Source organism: Hippocampus zosterae, chromosome 20, assembly GCF_025434085.1.
Source record: "Hippocampus zosterae strain Florida chromosome 20, ASM2543408v3, whole genome shotgun sequence".
Classification (NCBI taxonomy): Eukaryota; Metazoa; Chordata; class Actinopteri; order Syngnathiformes; family Syngnathidae; genus Hippocampus; species Hippocampus zosterae.
In genome coordinates, this window is record NC_067470.1 from 9,216,056 (window position 1) to 9,237,926 (window position 21,871).

A 21,871-nucleotide genomic window follows, 5' to 3' on the forward strand; every position below is an offset into this window, starting at 1 on the left:
TTGCGTCACAAGTGGGGCGTGGGGAAAGTCTGGAATGACAGCCGGCCAGGTGAAATAGCACCAGGCAGATACGATTAACTGTTTGTATCCAAGTGACTATCGTTGTTTTGTGAATGTATTGATTTGTGGAAATAATTATTCATATAACAGCACTGTCTGCATTCGGGACTTGTGTAACTTTTTCGAAGTAAATGTGGTGGCTCACGTCAGGGAAGTTTCTCACGTGAATGGTAACACTGCCATCCAGCGTACGAATGTGCTCAGTACACTTCGGCTCATTGATAATTGTCTCATTTTTCTATGAAGCGCATTTTTTACGATAAAATGTGTACCTGAAGTTAATTTGACTGTGTACCAATATTGGTGAGAAAATAATACCAAACGTTTAAGAAATACGGTAAAAAAGTGGCGTCAAATTAATACACTTACCATTAATATATTTTAAGATTACATCTTTATTGTCTTGGCATTTTGACAAGCTCCCTTTTCCGATATTTCTTTCAAACAAAATACATGTTTTGTTCATTGTTTTTCTTTTAATTATGTGTGTTCCACGAGTTACGTACATTCAGTGGCTAATACTACATTTCCCACCATGCTCTCGGCGTCACGATGTTTCCGTCGTGACAAGTCACGCACACACAAAACCAGGCAGATATAATTTTAGATTGCAAATTGAACAGTTTTCAGGATTTAAGTTGATATTCGAACAATGCTGGAGTTAGGAATAATTGTTCAAAATTATCGACACACGGTTCCTGGTTGACAGTACTACATCTCCCATCATGCTCTTCGCGCGCGTGACACGCAGTACATGGGAGTGGCGCGGGACGGTTGAAAAACTCAGGCAACAAACCACGACAGACAGATTTGAAGCTAGCACTACGACTGGCATTTCGAGGCCTAATTGTTTTTTTAAAATAACCATTAGGCTGTAGAACGAACGTCGGGGTTGTTTTACGTTTACTTTTCCACGTAAACTCGAACTTCAAATGTGAGCTCACTCACCGTCAAAGTGGGTACTGACGAACGCTAACGCTAAACTCGTTGACATTCGGTTCCGCTAACCCCGCAAAGGTGTCGAAAAGCGCTTTCGCGAACATGTCATTAGCTCGAGTAGGATGTCGGACACAACACGGCAAGGGCCCGAAAAAACCCCTACGCCCCAAGAAGACAGCACCTCTCCCAAAACGAGAGTGGGTGGTGAGTGCCTGCGTCATTGACTCAAACAACAAAAATGTCTTCCATAAATGACGAATCCTCGGGTTACGACGGATTTCACCTAATCTTACATTACTATTATGTTATATTAAATGTATGTTAAAAGGACTCAGAGTCATAAATATAAAACGATCAAATATATAGAGAGAGGGACAGAGAAAGAAAAAGAGAGAGATCGATAGATACATTCACACCTACATACATACATACACACACACGTACTTTGGGTAGTCCTCGTTTGGTTTATTCCTTATTGTACACCTTGATGAAGCAATGGTTTTGGTTTCAGAGCACAGTCAGTGACCTGTCCGTGCACAAGCTGACCCCTGCCGAGCTGGTAAAGCTGGTTTAAGTATCTTTCAGTGATTCGTTTTCAAACCATCTTCAAGCCTAAAGACCTCTGGTAACTATTTATATTTCCGGTGTGTCCTCAGAACTATCGGCGCGAAATCCGTAAGTCGCACAACAAGGCCGCCGCTCAGTGGGAGCTGCGAGAGAAAGCACTGAAAGCTCGCCTTAGGCAGGCTGGATGTGGTCCTTTAGACAAAGCCAGTCACACAATCATGAGAGAGGTGTGGCATTATTTTCAAATCGTCTGCTTAATTGAATGGTTTTTTTTCTTTTTAAATGAAAGTCTACACTGTATTTCATTTTTGTTTGCAGGTGTTTTCTGACAAGCTGCTGCTACATGATGTGTTGGCCCGCTCCGACAGAGCCTTGGCCGTAGTCCATGACCTCTTAGGAGAACCACCACTAAGGCAGACTGGTAGAATTATTAACATGCCTCATTTCCCAAATTGTAATTTGTGTGTGTGTGAGACACACAGAATTACAGAGAGATTTTAATGAACACAATGTGCATATCTGTGTGTAATTCCGCAGGACATCCCTGCGTGACGATGTCCCCACATGTGGACTCTCCAGTTTTCCAGAGATCCACCGAGCTGTCATCCCTCAATGACTCCATGCTGGATCAACAGGTGTGTGTGTGTGGGTGTGTGCGGGTATCGCAGGAGACTTTGTTCAACACACACAGACACACTCAAATAAGATCCAAGCCCCCATAAAATGATCAATCAAAAACTATCCTAAATTCTGACCAATAAGGCTTTTGATTCATAGAAATATTAGTCAAATTCACTTTTGCAGTGACTTGAAACTGAAATATGGAGTATACATAATATATATTTACATATTATTCTTATGTATGCATGCACATCATTTATTTAATATACAGTATATTTTTCGTGTTTTTTAATCATTTTAGTTCGTTCCTAGAGTATGTAAGGATTGCGTTTATTTGATATATTTTTCCAGCCCTTGCGCAGCAGCGACATGACTTGTACTTTCGTCATAAATGAAAGGCAGAACAAAATTCATCGGAGATGTATTAAATAGATGTTTCAGAATCTAATCTTTATCTTACATTATTATTTATGGAAAGGCAGACTTCTTTGATGCAGTTCTTGTGTCGTGCATCATTTTGATGTGCAGAATCAACTAATATTGATGCTGATATTTGTACATGTAATATTAAAAAAAATAATTATTATAATTCTCTTTGCCATGGCCTTGCATGGCTTGAATGATAATACAAAAAATATATAAAACATATTTGGTTATTGTTATTTTTGGGAATATTATATTTGAACTGTGAAATATATTGTTATGGACTGTTTTAATAGAACAACAACATAACTTTTCAGGCCGTCTTCGAACCAGAGGACGACTACTACTACAGCGATGATGAGCGCGCCGAGGGAAAACTATTCCAATGGTAGTCACATTTCAGCTGAATCCAAACAGGTGATTGAAAACAGACGCATGACTCTTTTGTTTGGCAGTAAAATGAAGGTGAAGAACAAGATGGGAGGGCTTCAGCATCAAAGGATTCGTCATGGTGTCTCTGAGTGCAGATTTACTAGTCCTCAAACTCCCCGCATACCGGCCAGACCACCAGCTCCAACTGGTAATTGTTTTTTTTTGTTGTTTTTTTTATACAAAAAAAGTTTCTTAACATGTAAAATGATCTTGATTTGGATCTTAGCACTAAATGCTACAGTGGCGGTCCAGCGTTTACTGTCCAGACACAACCACTCGAATGAAGAGAACGAAGAGCCTTCCTTCCTGGTCTCGCAAGTCCTCAACCCTGATCTTTCTCCTGGCGACCCAGGTAACCAAAGACTATGAACCATCTTGAAAGATTCTATTGAACATGGTGATGCTGTCGTGAAGGCAGGAGTCACTCTGCCAGGACCAGGAAGCGCGCCTGCAAAACCACCAAGTTGAATGGCTCCTCCGTGGCCTCTCTCAGCGGCGAACCGTCCGGCTTGGGCCTACTGCAGACCATGCTGGCCCAAGTGGAGCTCGACTTGGATTCCCTCAGCCCGCAAACGTCGGCGCAGAGTCGGCAGCACCCGGCGCAAGGCCTCACCGGCTTCTCTGTGGCTTTGGTCTCCACTCTGGCGCGCCTGGTCCACCTCCTCAAAAATGTACCATCCGAAAACAAAGACCACACAGAACATGCTTAACATTCCCGGGAGATGACTTGGAGCTTCTCTGTTTTCCTTAGCGAGAACACGACGCGGAGTGCGCGACCGACGAGAGACGGAAACTCGAGGAGAAGCTGAGAGAGCAACGACTGTTGATTGACGCACTCACTGGAGAGACCATGACCCTAAGGGAGGAGACCTCCTCACTAAAGGTGGCGCTGTCACAAACTAAAAGTGCTTTTTACGTCCCCTTGGGTGCACACGTCATTTATCTGATCTCTCGTTTATTTACTCGTCCGCAGGAAGAGTTGCAGCAGCGGACGGCAGAACTGGAGCGGAAGCAGGACTCGCTGATGCTTGCAGTGGCGACACAAGTCAACCAACCCCAAGCCTCTGATGTCATAGCTACAGGTTCATATTTTGTGTGCGGCGTTTCGATTTGTAAATGACAAAGTTGTGATCATGCGAAAAAGAACAGACCGTGGTTTACAGGAATGAAGTCGAACTATTCCCAGGCGGAAAAAAAATCTAGACCGAAGACATAACACGACAAAAAAAATGCCAAAACATTTTACAAGAGCTAAAATCTCAAATTGAGAAACGGCGATAAGTCATTGAAAAAAAACATTTGTCGTTTAGCGGAATAAAGTCAAAATGTTATCAGCAAAAACTTCAAATTTTCTGTTCTAATTTATAACTGAATTCAAATATTTTGCACATGGATCATTACAAAATTATTTTTACCTAAATGTTATTTTTTAAAAAAAGTCTGAAAGATTAAATGCAAATGTCTTGGAAAATATAACTGGAGTGCACTTGGGTGGTAATTCATTGCCATACCACTAGAGGGAGTGCGATCCAGTGGTACGCAACATTTTTTGTTTCACCGACCAGATGAGACAAGTACATGATGCTCACGAACCGGCAACCATTTAAAGCACTGTTGTTATTATAAAATCTCAAATTAATTTTACGGTAATTTTAGATTTTATGAACATACATTAGTTTCAATAAGTTCAAACGGTGTTATTCTACTGTGTAAAAATTGTAGAATTAAAATCACACAGTGAACTATGAAAAAAATGGACCGATCAGGAATAATAAATACACTTTATAATGTAAACATAATAATACTGAAGTTACGATCCTACATGCAGCGTTGGCATCATTGCTACTCGCAAATGTTACTGTTTAAAAGATGGCACGATTTATTGCGGCTTTCATTCGGTGATTGCCGGTTAGGGGGGGGCTGTCCAAACTCTGCTCGCGTTTTCATGCTTTCCACTTGATCACTCGAGTGCTACGCGTTCAAATGATTCAACAGGTTTCTTGCTGTACGCTTGGTCAATTTGTCACTATTACTTTCTGTTTACTGCTTCTTTCCTTTCTTGGCGAATTCTGTTCATTTCAACTTGCAAACCAATGTTAGAAGGTGAACTCCGATTGGCTAGAGTGGCGCACATTTCCGCCACGTCTGATGGGGTAAATATGTTTACGGCTCGCAGATCTGTCTCTGTGCGACCGGGTACCAAATGGTACCATGGCCCGGTGCTGGTCCGCGGACCGGTGGTTGGGGACCCCTGGATTCCATTCCTAGGGCTGTCAGAAAATTCACCCTTTACAAAGATGAGTAGCTCAATTTAATGTGCCTAATGAAGTGTCCCTGTCTGGACAGATGAATGGCCTGTTGCCGAACGACCACAAGTTGCCAAGTCTCCTACCATCCGACTTTCCTCACCTGGACAGCAAGATGCCTGGCAACCAATTCCTGGTAATCTCATTCATTTGTTTACTACTACTACCACGTACTATTTAGTCCATTAAAAAAAAAAAAGCGTATCGTCCTTCCACAGAGCCTGACCAGGGTGCCTACAACAAACTCCAAGCCCACAGCTCATCATCTTGTCTGGTCAGACTGCCTCACGCTAGCCTCCACCTCATGTCACAACTTTCTCCTGACATCTTGGAGGCCGAGATCGCCGAGCTGTGCCGAATCAGAGATGCGATCGCCGGTGCCCGGCATAGCCGAGCTCGTTGCGTCGGCGGGTCGCCAAGCAGCAGCAGTGGCGTGGAGCCAAAATGCTCGGCTTCCGTCAGCACCGGTGGAGTGACACCGGACAGGACGTCGCGGTTTGAGAGCGCCGCCAGTCTCAATCAGCATATGGACCAAGTGAATCAACAGGTGAGCGACACAATCTTCATCTTTTAAAGGGACATACCTCTGAATGTATTTTTATTTATTTATTTTTACGGCAAAAAACATTGTTGCATCAGGGCTTTTTAAAATGGAAAAAAAAATCTCTTTGCCTTTGTTGCAGGGGTCTGCGAATAGTAACAATGTAAGTAGTGTCCATCAGCGCCTCCTAGAGCTCAACAAGCAAAGCGCAGCAGCCAGAGGACGATTGCTGGATCTCATCGAGCAGCAGAAGCAGACCCTTTCCGCCAAAGTGCCTCTGTCCGGCTCGCCTGTGCCCCCCTCGGCCTTCAGCCCCCCGCCATCGGGTAAGGCTGTTGAACAATCCTGCCGTGGGGTTGGTTGTAATCGCCTCGATGTAAGTGATTGTAAGTGACTGACTTCATACCAAGGTGGCAGTGGAAGCATTGACGGATCTCTCCTGATGCCGCCGGACGACCGACGGTGAGTTTAAACATTGACCGAAATTCAAAGGGTCATATGATGAAAAGTTTTGACTAGCTTGTATCCAAATAGGTTTATGTTGTGAATCGATGGGGATTTCGGTGATGTGAATGTTAAACCATTAAAAGCTGATCATGTGAGAGGTGGACGGAGGGGGGTAAAAAAATGAAGGTTTCTAAACTTTTTTTTTTTGTCCTTGCGCTTTAGATCAGCCACTTTGCAAGTGTATTCTCAGTATTATGAAGAGGCGCAGAGGGACGGAAGCACGCGGGCAAACACACACACAAAAGCATCTGATGTCTCTCATCAGCTCAGTTGCAAATAAACATGTCATTGTTTGTTCCTCCGCAGCAAATAGACAAGCAGCAGGTACAGGTCTGTCTCGCTCTTTCTGCTCATGTTCGATGACAAGAAGAGGATTTTTTTTTTTTAAATGTCGGAATTAAATGTGTTTATATCGAAGTGTGACTTCTACGGTTGGACAGAATGGCAATTCTGCTTTGATTGCCATTCCCTCCGCTTTTAACAAATAAATCAATGTCTTTGTCGCACTGTATTCAATTGATGAGTTCTCATTTTACGGTGGTCGCCTTTTTGCAGCACGCCGATACCGCGGCAAGCGATAGTAATGACGACTGAGGACGTCTCGAGTGTGTGCAGGGAGTCGGGAGGCGATGCGGCGCGGTACAAAGTCAGTCGATGGCAACGTGGAGTCAATTCTGAAAGAATAAGCAGTAAGTCGTACTGCTGCTCTGTTTTTTTGGGGGGCGGGGGGTGGCATTTGATTTCATGTCAAATTATACACCAGTCTTGATAAAGTAAAATTTGAGTTACATTTAAGAACCATGATTTTTTTTTCCCCACCACTGCTGTCATGTCATGGGGGGAAATAGTACAACAATGTCAATCGCATCTGGTCGTTTGAATTTGGAAAGTGAAAGTCTTCGGTGCACAATTTAAGAATGCAAGAATCCCCCCCACCCCGGACACCCCCATACACACACTCACACACACACAAAAACTTAACATACAACTACTCCATGAAATGAAATCGCAAGGACTCTGAAAAAAAAAAAGTGTTTGTGGGTGGTGGGGGGGGGGGGGTGGCAGGCCGAAGGTCATTGTGACCGGACGAGTAAGTGAAGGGCGAGATTGAATGGGGATTAACCGCACCCGAGTGCCTCTCAATGCACCCCCGACCCCTACCCAATCACTTCAGGGACTCTGGACCTTTCTCATGCAATTGACCATAAAACTAATTTTATTTTTACACAGTATTCTATTTACAGATAAACACATGTGTCATGATGAAGCAAGATTTGAACACCTACATTGGTTGTCGAATCACTCGGATTTAAAACTTGTTTGCGCTCTCACTTGCAATGATATGTGGGGGTGGGGGGGTTGACGGAGGGTAGCTTTCATCGATTCATTTCCATGTTGCCCCCACTTCACCCCCGTGAAGGAGGTGCAAGTCATTCATCGCCGAGATTCAAAGCACACGTTGCGCGAGCCTTTTTGTCAACACGATTCCATTTTCGGATCGGTTTTGACACTACTCTGACATGCTTTTGTCATAATTGCTCGTATACAGACAGCACATAATTCTTAAAAAAAAAAACTTCATGAAAGTTTGTCGTCATTCATATTTTTTATTTTTCATTCGAGTCATGGCAGCAATTGAAAAGAATCTGGCAATCATCTGCCAATCCTGTTATCTTTAACGCTTGCAACATTATATGAACAGTAAGTACCACAAGAAGAAATATTGTCAGCTGAGCTCTTAAACGTATGCCAGAAACGATACCACTTCATTGATTAAACTGCAGAGATTAATAAAACATTTCGTGAATGTTCACATGTAAAAAAAGCGATTTTTTAAAAATAAGCAGGCTCTCAAAGCTTACGTTAAAATTTAATGCACTTGTCAAAAAGAATTGACAAAAAATATGTTCGACCGTAGCGTTCTGCCACTAGAGGGCGACATTACTGCAACGAACCCGCCTTTGAGGCCCCCCGATCTAATTTAAGGCTTTCTAATCAGATTTAAGGCACAAAAAGACAGTGATATCGTTTTTTATGATTAGTTACGTTTACACACCGATACGCTTATAAAAAAAAACATTCTTGAGCTGACTCAAGGTTGGCCTTTGAATGGAATGTTTTGTAGTTAGCGCGCGTGTCGTGCGCGTGCGTTTTTGCACACTTTGATATTTGTGCACGTGTGCGCAGCCGTGTCTTCTGCAGCTGTGCAACTTTCGGATCTGAAGCGGGCCCATTGCTTGCTGTGAAAATATTATCGTAATTGTTTATTATTGCTTTGGTGTGAAACAGCGGGAAGAGTGTGTGTGTGTAGGTGTGTGTAGGTGTAGGAAAAGCATTTCAATGTCGGGGAGGGGCGTAGTATCTGTTTCCCACCGGCCGGCCCCCGGTTGTGGCCCATTGCATCCTGGGTAATGTGGAGGTCTTTTGGAGTTGATTAGTTCCGGCTGGATCCCAGATCGAGTTCTGACAGCCAGGAGAAACAATCTCTCAGCGTGAACCCCCTCACCTCTACCCCCCCCCCCTCAATTATCTCGCCACACACACACACAATGGGCCAAGTCGGGGATGTTTTTTAAATTATTTTTTTTAAACAGCTACGCTTGTCCTCATGCATGGATTAAAAAAAAAGTTTTTACCTTCACCTCCAACTTTATACAGTCACTTTTTAAGGCGATCAAAGAGTAGCCTCTCGAAAAAAAATATTTTTATTTATTTCTTTTTGGGGATCATTTACATTCGGGATCCGCCAACTTTTTGAGTCCATCCTCTGAATTTTTGGAATCCCGAGACCTTTTTCAAGAGGAGAAATCTTTCCAAGGATTTTATTGTCACTTTTGTAGATGATACAACGGGTAGCCTACCCTGTGAACCCCACCCCCAGACCCCCACTCGCCGCGACCCTTTTTTACACATAACACTCGCGGTCCATGATGGATGTTCGGATCAGCCCCATTGAACGTTTAAGAGTGCTCTTACCCCGGGACAAAATGCGGCATCCAGCGTGTCGGACACCTGTGGCCCGCTCTGGCATCCGTCACATGCATTCCAAAAAAATAAAAGAGCGTCATTCACACACTTTACCGCTGCGATTTCAGCCCCCGACCCCTCCACCCCCACCTCCCCTACTGAGATGTGCTCTTTCTCCCTCATTCTCCACACTTAACTGATTCAGGGCCGTTTTCATAAATCAATTTGGGATGCACATCAGTCAGCCCTGAAAAGGCAGAAGCACACCCCAACTCCAACAGAAGCCCCCCCTCTCGCCCCCCCACCATTACCCCACTTCTTCCAACACCCTGTGAGCGCTGTTATTAATCTACCTCAGCATGTCCTGCTACTCTCACTTTCAAACACACTGTCAGAGCTGTGAAGTTTGTTTTCTTTGGCTTTTGCCAACATAAAATATGCAAATTGAGGCGTTGGGAGAGGCACAATGACAGACACTTTCCATTCAGGGTTGACACAACGTTTCACTTTTTTGTTTTCAAACTTAGAACCGGTAAAGCCAAACACATACCATATTGGCCCAAATATAAAACAGCCCTGATTATAAGACGACCCCCTCTTTTTCAAGACTCAAGTTAGAAAAAATACTTTTTGAACATCAAATAAATTTTTATACAGAAATTAATTACAGTACATCTGAAACAAATGATTATAAGAATATATTTGAGAGGAAAAAGCATCTTGAAGTTTACACCATAACTTCTCCTCAGCTGCCAGTTAACTTGGCCGATCTTCGACCCACTTTTCTGCAGATTGTCGCTGCATTTCTCCATTTTCTGTTATCTCTGCTTTCTTTCTTGCCGCAATTTTTTATTTTTCTTCTTCATGCTACCGCTATTTTTAATTTTATTCTTCGTGACAGGGGTTTGCTTTGGCCTTAGGAGTCAAGTTCAGCATTCACTTCAATGATATCTGGCGCCATCTAGCGTCGTGAATGGGTATAATGTCTAGACCCCGAATATAAGACGACCCCCACTTTTTCAGTCTTATTTCAATGCAAAAAACACCGTCTTATATTCGGGCCAATACGGTATATATGTACCCTGATATATACTGTAGCTAGCTAGCCTGAAAAGAACTAAAAAGTGTTTTAAACTCTTGTAAAGTGTCTTTGAGTATGATAAAAAGCGCTTTCAAAATTAAATGTCGAAAAAATTTAATTATTATTATAAAAAGAAAATGAAAAGCTTTTCTGTGTGTGAATGAGACCACAGTCCATGACACACTACCATTTCGACAAATGGGTGACGTAAACCGCTGCTGTGGTAGAGCAGATTACGCAAGCCGCGAAATTACAAAAATAAACATACGCTCGCATGTTGGCTTAGCCTGTCGCTGTGACTTTGGTCCCGTACGCGCAAAGGGAGTAGAGTACTCCGCAATCTCCGCCTGGCTGCAGTGTTCCGTTTTCTTGTTGAGCCACTGGAGCCAACTCCAATTTTGTTGTTGTTGTTGTCGGTTTGCAGGTTTCTGTCTGTCCGCGGTTGCTGTCGTCTGAAAGTACCGTTAGTTCGTCGGGTGCGAATTTCAAACGGAATTTATGGCGATACAACTGCTCTGTTTCTGATTACGTGGCTGAATTTGTCATTATCATCCCCGTCATGTTCAACCCCTCCGCTCCCTCTCTTGGAAGCCGCCGCTGCCATTGTGGATGTTTCGACACGAACGTAACCATGACACCACCCTCTCTTATTAAAAGAGCCGTGTGCCAAGTTGCAGTGCATTCTGGGAACCATGCAACAGCTGCAAGTGATATGGCTGATCCCCCCCCCACCCCCCTCACCACCTTCCCTCCCGCCCAATCCTTCCTCAGTCTGGATTTTCTTACACTTTGCCCTTTTCCTGTCTCACTTACTCCTTCATTTTGATCTTTTGTTCTCCCCTACTCCCCAAATACCTCCCTTGTACCCCGTCGTTTCCACTTTTGACTTCGTTCTCATTGCATTCCCCGTCCCTCCATATTCGATCACATCCCACGCCGCCCCCACTCTCTGAGCTGCGGGGCTGTTGGCTTTAGTGGTAGTGAAAGCGGCGTTGCCTTTGAAAACAGTTTGTCTTAATGAGAAAGCGGGGTTGGGGGGGTCACAGCTGAAGTCAATTGTGGCCCTTTCCTGTCTGAGGGGAGCCGCTGGACCAGGTCAAGCTCAGGGTCACGCCGGGCCGTCGCTCCGGCTGGGTCCGGGTGCCGGTTCTGAATCGCTGCCAGTGTTAAGAAACATCAGTTCACATCTGTTTCTGATCCCCCAGAATGCCTTGCTCTTCAGAGGTGCTGGCCTGCCTGTCGATGCTTGAGGAGGAGTCACGAGGTAGTACGCGAGGACGAGTGAGCGCTCACACGCATGTTTACCATCGTGGCGGACCGATACTGTCACAAAAAAAGACACCAAGAGCTATGAATAACATCTCACATGGTTTTTGGGGCGAAAGGCCGTTGTTCATCCTTAGCTTAGCCTAGCTAAAGCTAACAGACGATTGATTAGCATCCATGTAGCTGTGTTATAACTTTTTAAGCAACAGATATTTGAACACAAACGAAGTAGCGCATGCAGACACACAACGGTCGTCGCAGTCATGCTGTATTCGCAGTCGTGCTATGTTCTCTATCCTCTGCAAAGAATGGCGAAATGGGTCCCAGTTCAGTTCTGGGCAGGCCACGCCCTGCTGCGATGTGATTGGTTGGTGCATTCAGGCAGGAAAGTAAGCGTGAAATATGGGATTTGCCTTTATACGCCAAAATGAGCAACACAATGTGTAGTTAAGTGAATGCAAAAGTGTGACAAAAATGATTTAATGACAACAAAAAAAACATGTTTACGAAAAAAATTGTGGGGGTAAGCTGGAACAGATTAATGGCATCTCCGTTCATTTCAATGGCTGATTTCAAGTGAAACAATACCTCTGTTAGCATTAGCACTGGACCAAGCCAATGTTAGCTATTTTGGCACTATTTATTGCTTTTGGATTGTTACGCTAATACGAAATGTCAGTGGTTCAAAGGTTTGTTTTATGGAATGGACAATATAATTTTGCTGTTATCTCGTAGTGAAGAAGCATCAAAAAGTCGGTTTCCAGCACTGGACGGGAGACGATGACCTCACAGCTGTTTTGGCTCAACCTTGACGAATTCCTTCGACTTCTCCTACCGCCCCCTCGGCCTTCCAGAAGGTAAGCCGCAGATGAAACGTCGAGTCGGTCTTTGAAGCAAGACTGTAAAACAGACGCGTATTAACAAGCGTACCTAACGAGCTACAGCAGGAGCCGCATCGCGAATGTTGCCCTTTTTTGGTCTCTGCCGAAGCTAGCGGGTCAACTTGTGAGGTAGCGCAATGGTCTCGGGGAGTTAGCACGTCTGCAATGCATTTCTGAGGTTCTGGACTCAACTCAGGCCTTCTTGTGTGGACTTTGTTTTTGTCATATTTGCATGTGTTTTGGCCAGGTACTTCGCCTTCCTCCCAAATTCAGAAAATAAGCAAGTTTGTGAGTCAAGTGGGTGCGAGTTTGAATGTTCATGTAGCCAGAACCTTTCTGACATTGCTATGAGGTTCATTTTTGGTCTATGGTTATCATCACATTTTACAATCAAGTCTCCAGTTTTTTTTCCCCCTCCATCAGTTGATGCTTTTGTTGTTTTGTTTCGTGCTTTGTTAGACGCACGTGCACACAAAAACACATACCTTAGAGCACGGATGTCAAACTCATTTTTGTCGCGGGCCACATTATAATTACCGTTTCTTATGGAGGGCCGTGATGACTGAAACTGTATTAAAAAAAATCAAGAATAACGTTTTATTCAATTATTGTTTCAGTAACTGTAATGAGGGGTTTGGTAACAAGAAAATGCTTGTACTATGTCACTGATATATTACAGTAATCCCTCGTTTATCGCGGTTAATGGGGACCAAAACCACCCGCGATAAACGAAAATCTGCCAAGTAGCGTCCAATTAACATAAACAGGTTAAAATATATATATATATATTTAAAGTCTGCAAACGGTCCGCGAGAAGCTGCAAAACAACAGCGAGTCACATAGAGCAACATATACAGTACTGTACTCCATGTAAATGTAAAATAAAACATTTTAAAAATGTTTTTTAATATGTTTGAAAAAATCCACAATGCACTGAACCCGCGATAAACGAACCGCAAAGTAGCGAGGGATCACTGATCATACAAAAATTTGAAATTTTGGTACAGATTTTAGCAATCATAGTAGAAGTTGATATGTTAAATATGCTTTCGCGGGCCACATAAAGTGATGTGGCGGGCCAGATTTGGCCCCCGGGCCTTGAGTTTGACACCCATGCCTTCGAGCCATAACACAAGCGCGTATACACACACACTTTGCAACCATGACGCACGATCCTAAACACACACACATAAACACACATTTGCTCACAGCACGGCACACCTGAGCCAATAAAGCCGAGTGTTATTTTGCCAGAAAAAGCAATTTCATTCCCCTCCATCCTGCCCCCTTTCCATTTCATTCCCCAAGGCCCTAAAGCCTGCGTCTGTACTTAACTTCTCCCCAAACTTCTGAACACTACCATGTTCACCTAACAGCACGACACCCCCGCACCTGCACCCCTCTCCTCCTCCTGGTCGAGTACTTTTTTTCTCTCTCTCTCTTTCAAGGCCTGTCATCCCTGCCAGGGCCGTAAAAAACACATCTGGAATCATACTCTGCACCGCTCCCCCACCCCCCACCTCCGCCACACACACACACACACCCCACTTCTACCCGACCCTTCCTCTCTCTCTCCTCTCACACACACACACACACATTGAAGGAGAACCATGCACACTCTCACAACAAACTACAAGGACTGAAATAACACCACTGCCCTAATGTGAGATGTCCCTAATGAGAGCCGGAGAGGAGGAGTGTGTCTCTCATTGTTTGTGTACAAATGTGTGTGTGTGTGTGTGTGTTGCTGGCATGGGCTCAGTGAAACCCGACGCGGCCTCGCCACCCGCCCGCCCACGCGGGCCACGGCCATTTTGGATTGGGCCCGTTCCCGTCCCTCCCCGAGAGCTTCGCTGTCTCATGGTCTGAAAGCGTGACTATATATACATTTAATAAGGGCCTTTGCGGCACCGTAATGGGCACTTGGGCTCTAGCTACGGCCCTTGCGGGACAGGATGCGTCGGCGGCAGATACAAGGAGCTGCTAAAGGGAGGAGAGCAGTTGATCCCCCCCCCCCCCGACAAAACAAATAAAAAGAAAATAAAAATAAGTTGCCACTTTGTTGCATTAGTGGGAAGAAACTTTGTTAAACACGATTAAATATCGACGGCAGTGAATGAGTTAACATTTATAAATGGACTGTATTGCCAGTGCATAGCACAGTGACGTAGTGGGTCACACTGCCTCACTGGGTTAGAATCTCTATTCCAATTCCTGCCTGACGTCCTCTAGGATATCTGAGTCGCATTTTACCGAAATGATTGCTTCTTGAAATTATTTTTCACAGTCTGTAAGAAAAAAAAAACTCCAGCTCGTTCTTCCTGAAAAGGATCCGATGTTGGACTCCAAAACCACCCAGAAATCTGTCCGTTCATTCTTTTTTTTTTTTTTTTTTTAAATAACTCTAATCAGAGCAAGGGGTTAGTGGTGGACACCACAATGGAGTGAAAGGCATGGAACAGCTTCCCGGCCTGAGAGGTTGGCTTGCAGTCGGAGCGGCTAACCAATAACATGTCCCACTTGTACTGGGCCAACACGATGAATGTTCACATTTACTGTATTTGTATTGTATTTGTATGAGTGTGTGTGTGTGTATGTGTACGTGTGTGTGTGTTTCATTGGGACACAAGAGGGTAGTGGTGGAGCAGAGGCTGGCGGGGGGGCGCTTCTGCGGTAGGTGACCCCACAGGTCCGCTAGTGGAACGCTCTGCCAGAACCTTTTATCATTTTTTTTCTGTTTTGTAAGACCAGAGGGGGGTGAATATGAATGCGTATGTGTGCACACATTGGGAATAGATTCAAACAAGGCTTTATTTAGTGCCGCAATGGGGGAATTTTGTGTTTTGGGGGACCACGGTAAATGAGAAGAATCGCAACCTAATTAAAAAAAAAAATCTGTATTTTTATTTGTAAACTGAAAACACGCGCCAGAAAAAAAGCGATTAAAACCGCATCTCTTGTTGTATGCTGGATGTAATTGTTCACACATATGTATTTTGTCCAGGAGTTTTGCTCCAGCTGCGACTTTTTTTTTTAAACCAAGTTGCGCTGAGTTGTCAAACTGCCGAAGTAAAGTCGGCGGCTGAAAAACGTCTTCACCTGGAGGCAAATTTCGCAAGACTGATTCGGTGTCGATGGCATAGCTGAATGATATGCTTACAGAAGAACAATTGAAAAGCTTGTCAAACCGTCATGGCCTTGCGTCTGTCTGAAGCATACCTGAAACGAAACAGGAAAATGGAAGTGTACACTCACTTTTGGGGCACCCAATATATATGTACAGTGGTACCTCTACTTACAAAATTAATTGATTCTGGAAGACATTTCTTAACTAGAAAATTTTGAGTAGAGGCGCGTTTTCCATGTAAATGCTCGAATCCGTTCCAAGCCCCCCAAAATTCAGACAAATGTTTTCTAAAGCATAAAAATGCATCAAAATATGGAACAAATATATGTTACGATTACATTATTGCACAATAAATGATTTGTGCGTAATCTAAAAACAACCCCAAAGAATAAAAATTATGGTCATTGAACTTTTAACTGCGTCCTCATCGATTTTTAGTTTTATGTTCTCTCTCAGAAGTGTTTTTTCCCTGGCTTTTTGTCAAGAACTGATCCAAGGACGTTTGCTTTTGTCGGCTTTCAACAATCTTTCGAAAATGTCCGAGGCAACAATAGCATAGTGAGCGCTCGACTGGTGAACACTTTTTCTGGGTGATTCGCATTTACGCAAAACAATCGGAACCCCTCATGGCCCGAGGGGCGAATGAAGACGCTGCATCGACACCTAACTATAGCGACACACACACACACGCACACACACACGCACGCACACACACACGCGCGCACACACACGCCGTAGCGGTTCCTCTTAGCCAATGGGGTGCCAGTATGATGCTCGTTCGTAGCCAATCGCAGAGCAGCTAAAATACGTTGCGTTCAGGAAACTCGGAACTGCGACTAGCAGCCCATACTGTATTTCCACACACCTTTCATATCTTGAAATTTCTTTCGTAACAAGAGGCAATATTTTCACCATGAGACTTTTTGTAACTTGAAAATTTCGTATGAAGAGACGTTCGTAAGTAGTGGTACCATACATATGAATTTTTAATGAGCCGTGTATTGTCACTTGTTTTCGTGCCGTCCCTGCTGTAGGAGGAGATGTTCTTTTCCTTTCTCTTTTCTTCCTCTTCCATGTTTCTCTCCCTCTCTCTTTTCATCCTTGCTGGCTTTGATTGCGCCTCCACCCCCCACCACCACCACCACCACACCCACCGGGCCTCTGGCCAGTTTACTGGAGCGGTTTTCTGAGACTGCCCAGATTAATGAGTGTATAAATCGGTGTGCGTGTGAGGAGGGGGGAAAGGGGGGGGGGGGGCGAATGCCTCACCATACCACAAATTGTGTGTGTGTGTTGAATGTGTGTGTGCATGCCTGCTTACTGTATAAGCTCGTGTGTGTTTGTGTTGGGCGTGGGTTGATGTGCGACCTCCAAACCAAACTTTTTCTTTTGCGGATTTTCCCCGCGGTAGAAAGGGGCTTCGAGTTTGCTGCCCTGCCTTTTTTTTCCCGCCCCTCAAATCACCAGAAGTCACCGTGATTGCAATCAAGATACACAAAAATGAGCATGGTCATCTTTGACACGCCCCCCCCCCCCCGCCCGGCCCCAACCCATAATAAGGTCAGAGGATGGAAGGAAAAGCTTCATCGACGAGACGCTTTAGTGTGCCGATGCCGAAAAATGCAATCGCAAGTGATTAAACTATCTAAAAATATCTACTGATTAGAGCCACATGGTGTGTGTGTGTGTGTGGTCACAGAAAGGGAGAAGGAGGCCAGAGGAGGCCGCTTCGAATCAAAGCAGTGGGGGGGAGGAAAAAAAAACAGTTTGTCTTCTCTCTGAGCTCTGATAATACTGCCACGTGAGTCCCCTTTGCGCCGTGTTTGTTTATTCTCACAACTCACACACACCGACGCGCCGTCATGTCAACACGCTGCGCAAAACGTCTTTGCGCAGACTCATCTCGCATGTGCATGGAAACATGCGGCGGCACGCCCCGATCCTCACCCGCCCGCCCCCTTCGCATAGTTGGACGGGGTCTCATAATAGCCAGGTGGTTTCAGTTAGGGTGCACTCTCATGAAGGCAGACGAAAAGTCACAATAAATATGTTTTCTTAGTCAGGCACGCTCGACTTTTTGGTCGCTTGCCCTCCGCTCTAGAACAGCCACGAGATTATGATTGCTGTTTATTTTAGATTTTAAAGCGTCATGTCAGCAAAAGATGGTTGGAACTGAATTTATTGTCGTGATTTTAGAGTGGAGCAACGTTTAACCTTAAACGGGACTTAGTATGTGTGTAATGACTTTTTAATGGCTCGTATGCAAATAAGCGAGTTAAACTTAAAAAGTTTGGAATTTAAAATATATATTTATCTTTTGTGAGCTGCCGATTTCTCAAAATAAAATGTTCCGGCCCACTGTGATGTCGTAGTTGGTCTAATTTACATATTAACTGCCCATCCACAGGTGCTCGACTGGTTAATGCGTCGACCTCACAGTGCAGAGGTTCGATTCCAGCTGCGGCCTTCCTGTGTGGAGTTTGCATGTTCGCCTACGTGGGTTTTCTCCGGGTACTCCTATTTCTTCCCACATTCCAAAAACATGCATGATTGTCCCTAGGTGTGAGTGTTAGTCTGTTTGTGCCCTGCGATTGGCTGGCAACCGGTTCAGGGTGTCCCCCACCTACTGCCCGAAGACGGCTGGGATAGGTTCCGGCACCCCCCGCGCCCCTTGTGAGGATAAGCGGATCAGAAAATGGATGGATGGTTGTATGGTTGGATGCCTATCCACAGAGTTTCTGCGCCCACGTGAAAGTGACTACACTGTCTAGACCACAACAATGCTGAAACGCCAATGCTGTGGATGCAACACCGCTGCGATCATGTCAAAAGGTAACCAGAGCTGCACTGTTTAAAAAAAAAACACACACACACAAAATGTTGGGTGAATTCAACGTTTCCCATATTTCACAACAAAGAAATCACTGCTCGGACGAACATCGTTCCCGTAGACTTCAATGACTCATTTGGGCCAAAAGCTGCAGGTGTTGCCTGGTGCTATTGAGCATGATGCTCTCCCAAAATGGCTGCCCCACAGCCACAAACGCAGCCCACAACTACAACAACAAACATGCTTGTAAGCGTTCAAGTGTCTGATTGGCTCAATTCATCCGCTCCTTAGTGTTGTGACTTCTCGTAACCCACATCCAGTCCTTACGAGTCCATTGTCAAGACCTTATCTTCATCCAAGCGCAGACATAGCAGCCGCGAGACGAACGCCAGGATTCTAACCATCTCATCTGCGGTCCGCGTCGGCGCTGTCGGTCATTAATTGACTCCCGGGTGGGGGGTGGGGGGTGGGGGGGGGCGTGGGCGGGACATCCTGCGGGGGGCTAGAGCGGGCCGCGCAAGGGCGGCTTGTGCTTATTTGATAAGAAGTCGTCCATCAGGAAAGAAAATAAACAGCCCCAGCGCCGCGGCTACTGCGAGAGCTACTACTGGAGCGCAACACAATATTTACACTAACACACACACACATGAGACTCACACTGGAGTCTGTACACGTGTGCGCACACCCAAACGTGGTGATCCATTCACACCCAACTTTTTTCGTTGTATATTTGGCTGGATCAAGATACAATTGCTCTCGAAATCTCACGAGTAACTCACGGTTACATCCCCCTCCCGCAATATATCTCCAGTTGCGTAATTGTTGTATCACGACGCCATTGATATCGCAATATCACGTTCAACTGTTTTGTTTCTTCTACTTTTCACACCGACATGACACATTGCGATAATTACACGTCTGACATTTTTTTCCTTCTCCGTTCTGGCAACTATCGCGTAATCCCAGGCGGTATTGCGATATCAGTAACACGATTCCTCTGTGATTCAACGATACTCCTTTTTTCAGTGATGGATGTGCTCAAGAATTCCCCTAGTGAGAGAAATAAACGGACTGAAGCAAAATGGAGGTGAGATAATTCCCCAACATTGTTTTCCCACATGCTTTGGAAAAAAAAAAAGTCGACACGTATGATTTGCCGACGGGGAGCTAAAAACAAAAGAAAACGTGAGCGTAAAAATAAGCAAATAAATAAATAAGTCCGCTGTCATAGTAACATTCTTGAAGCAAAAACGCTGGCGTTGGGCGACGGCCAATGTTTGCCGGGCGCAAACCCGCCACCGCCCGTTTCACAGCGTCTCCGTACTCAGTTGGGGAAACATTGTGGCTTTGCAACTAAAAATTAACAGCATCACATTAAAGAAAAAACCCACAAAAACATTTGAATCCGCAGATGCTTCTTTTTGCAAACAAACAACACTTTGGTCGTTTCCACATGGAAAGAGTCGGTTAAAATATTGGCCTTTGTTTTGCTGTATGGCAAAATCAAGGCCGTTTGCAAATGGAGCAATATCAATGTTAGTTTATAGAAACAGGACTTAAATGTGACCTGGTGACAGCAATCAACCCAATCCAATTTAGTATAAAAACATTTCCTACAGGAAATATTTTAGGTTGAGTGTGAACGGGTGATTTCCCTATAAAAAAATCCTCGTCTCACCCCCCCCCCCCCCCCCCTCATTCAGCTCGAAGCTTGAGGGTTCTGCGCAGTATCCTTGCTGTTCCCAGCACTGCACATTTCTGGACTGAGATGTCCGATGTTGTTCCCGGGATCTGTTGCAACCACTCATCTAGTTTGGGGGTCACTGCCCCGAGTGCTCCGACCACCACAGGCACGACTGTCACCTTTACCTTTCAGGCTCTCTCCAGCTCCTCTTTGAGCCCTTGGTATTTCTCGAGCTTCTCGTGTTCCTTCTTTCTGATGTTTCCATCACTTGGGACCGCTACATCCACTACAACGACTTTCCTCTGCCCTTTATCTATGATCACGATATCTGGTTGGTTCGCCATTACCATCTTGTCAGTCTGGATCTGGAAGTCCCACAGGATCTTCGGTCTGTCATTCTCCACCACCTTCGGAGGTGTTTCCCATTTTGACCTTGGGGTTTCCAGTCCATACTCCGCACAGATGTTTCGGTAGACTATGCCAGCCACCTGGTTATGACGTTCCATGTAGGCTTTCCCTGCCAGCATCTTACACCCTGCAGTTATGTGTTGGATCGTCTCAGGTGCCTCTTTGCACAACCTACACCTTGGGTCTTGTCTGGTGTGGTATATCTGGGCCTCGATGGCTCTGGTGCTCAAGGCCTGCTCCTGAGCAGCCAGGAGGAGTGCCTGTGTGCTGTCCTTCAGGCCAGCCCTCTCTAGCCACTGATAGGACTTCTTGAGATCGGTCACTTCAGTTATGGTCCGGTAGTACATCCCGTGTCGGGGCTTGTCCTGCCATGATGGTCCCTCTTACAGTGCCTCATCCTCTGTTCCCCATTGTCTGAGACATTCTCTGAGTACGTCATCCGTTGGAGCCTTCTCCTTGATGTATTCATGGAGCTTGGATGTTGCATGCTGGACAGTGGCTCTCACACTCACTAGTCCCCGGCCTCCTTCCTTTCGGCTTGCGTACAGTCTCAGGGTGCTGGATTTGGGATGGAACCCTACGTGCATGGTTAGGAGCTTTCGGGTCCTAACGTCCATGGTCTGAATCTCTTCCTTTGGCCACCTTATTATTCCTGCAGGGTATCTGATCACTGGCAGGGCATAGCTGTTTATTGCCCGGGTCTTATTCTAGCCATTGAGCTGGCTTCTTAGGACTTGCCTCACTTGCTGGAGGTATTTGGCCGTAGCCGCTTTCCTTGTTGCCAGTTCGAGGTTGCCATTGGCTTGTGGTATACCGAGGTACTTGTAGCTGTCCTCAATGTCTGCTATTGTTCCTTCAGGGAGTGAGACCCCTTCAGTGCGGACTACCTTTCCTCTCTTAGTCACCATCCGACTACATTTCTCAAGACCGAATGACATCCCGATGTCGCTGCTGTAGATCCTGGTTGTGTGGATCAGGGAATCTATGTCCCTTTCGCTCTTAGCATACAGCTTTATGTCATCCATGTAGAGGAGGTGACTGATTGTAGCTCCATTTCTGAGGCGGTATCCATAGCCTGTCTTGGTGATTACTTGGCTTAGGGGGTTTAGTCCTATGCAGAACAGCAGTGGGGAGAGTGCATCACCTTGGTATCTGCCGCATTTGATGGACACTTGGGTAAGTGGCTTGCCATTGGCTTAAAGTGTGGTTTTCCACATCCTCATCGAGTTCG

At 45.1% G+C, this 21,871-nt stretch overlaps 1 protein-coding gene across 1 annotated transcript; it reads left to right on the top strand.

Annotated features, from left to right (window-relative positions):
* The first annotated feature begins 793 nt into the window (after nucleotides 1–793).
* spice1 (spindle and centriole associated protein 1) lies at nucleotides 794–19,944 on the top strand. Its single transcript, XM_052053776.1, has 19 exons — nucleotides 794–1,203; nucleotides 1,511–1,558; nucleotides 1,656–1,793; nucleotides 1,885–1,987; nucleotides 2,104–2,201; nucleotides 2,928–2,998; nucleotides 3,066–3,190; nucleotides 3,269–3,394; nucleotides 3,457–3,713; nucleotides 3,794–3,925; nucleotides 4,016–4,124; nucleotides 5,389–5,484; nucleotides 5,567–5,895; nucleotides 6,032–6,215; nucleotides 6,300–6,351; nucleotides 6,559–7,085; nucleotides 12,446–12,567; nucleotides 18,126–18,229; nucleotides 19,575–19,944. The coding sequence occupies exons 1-16, from the start codon at nucleotides 1,102–1,104 to the stop codon at nucleotides 6,674–6,676; spliced, it is 2,088 nt and encodes a 695-aa protein (XP_051909736.1). The 5' UTR covers nucleotides 794–1,101; the 3' UTR covers nucleotides 6,677–7,085; nucleotides 12,446–12,567; nucleotides 18,126–18,229; nucleotides 19,575–19,944.
* Nucleotides 19,945–21,871: the final 1,927 nt, after the last annotated feature.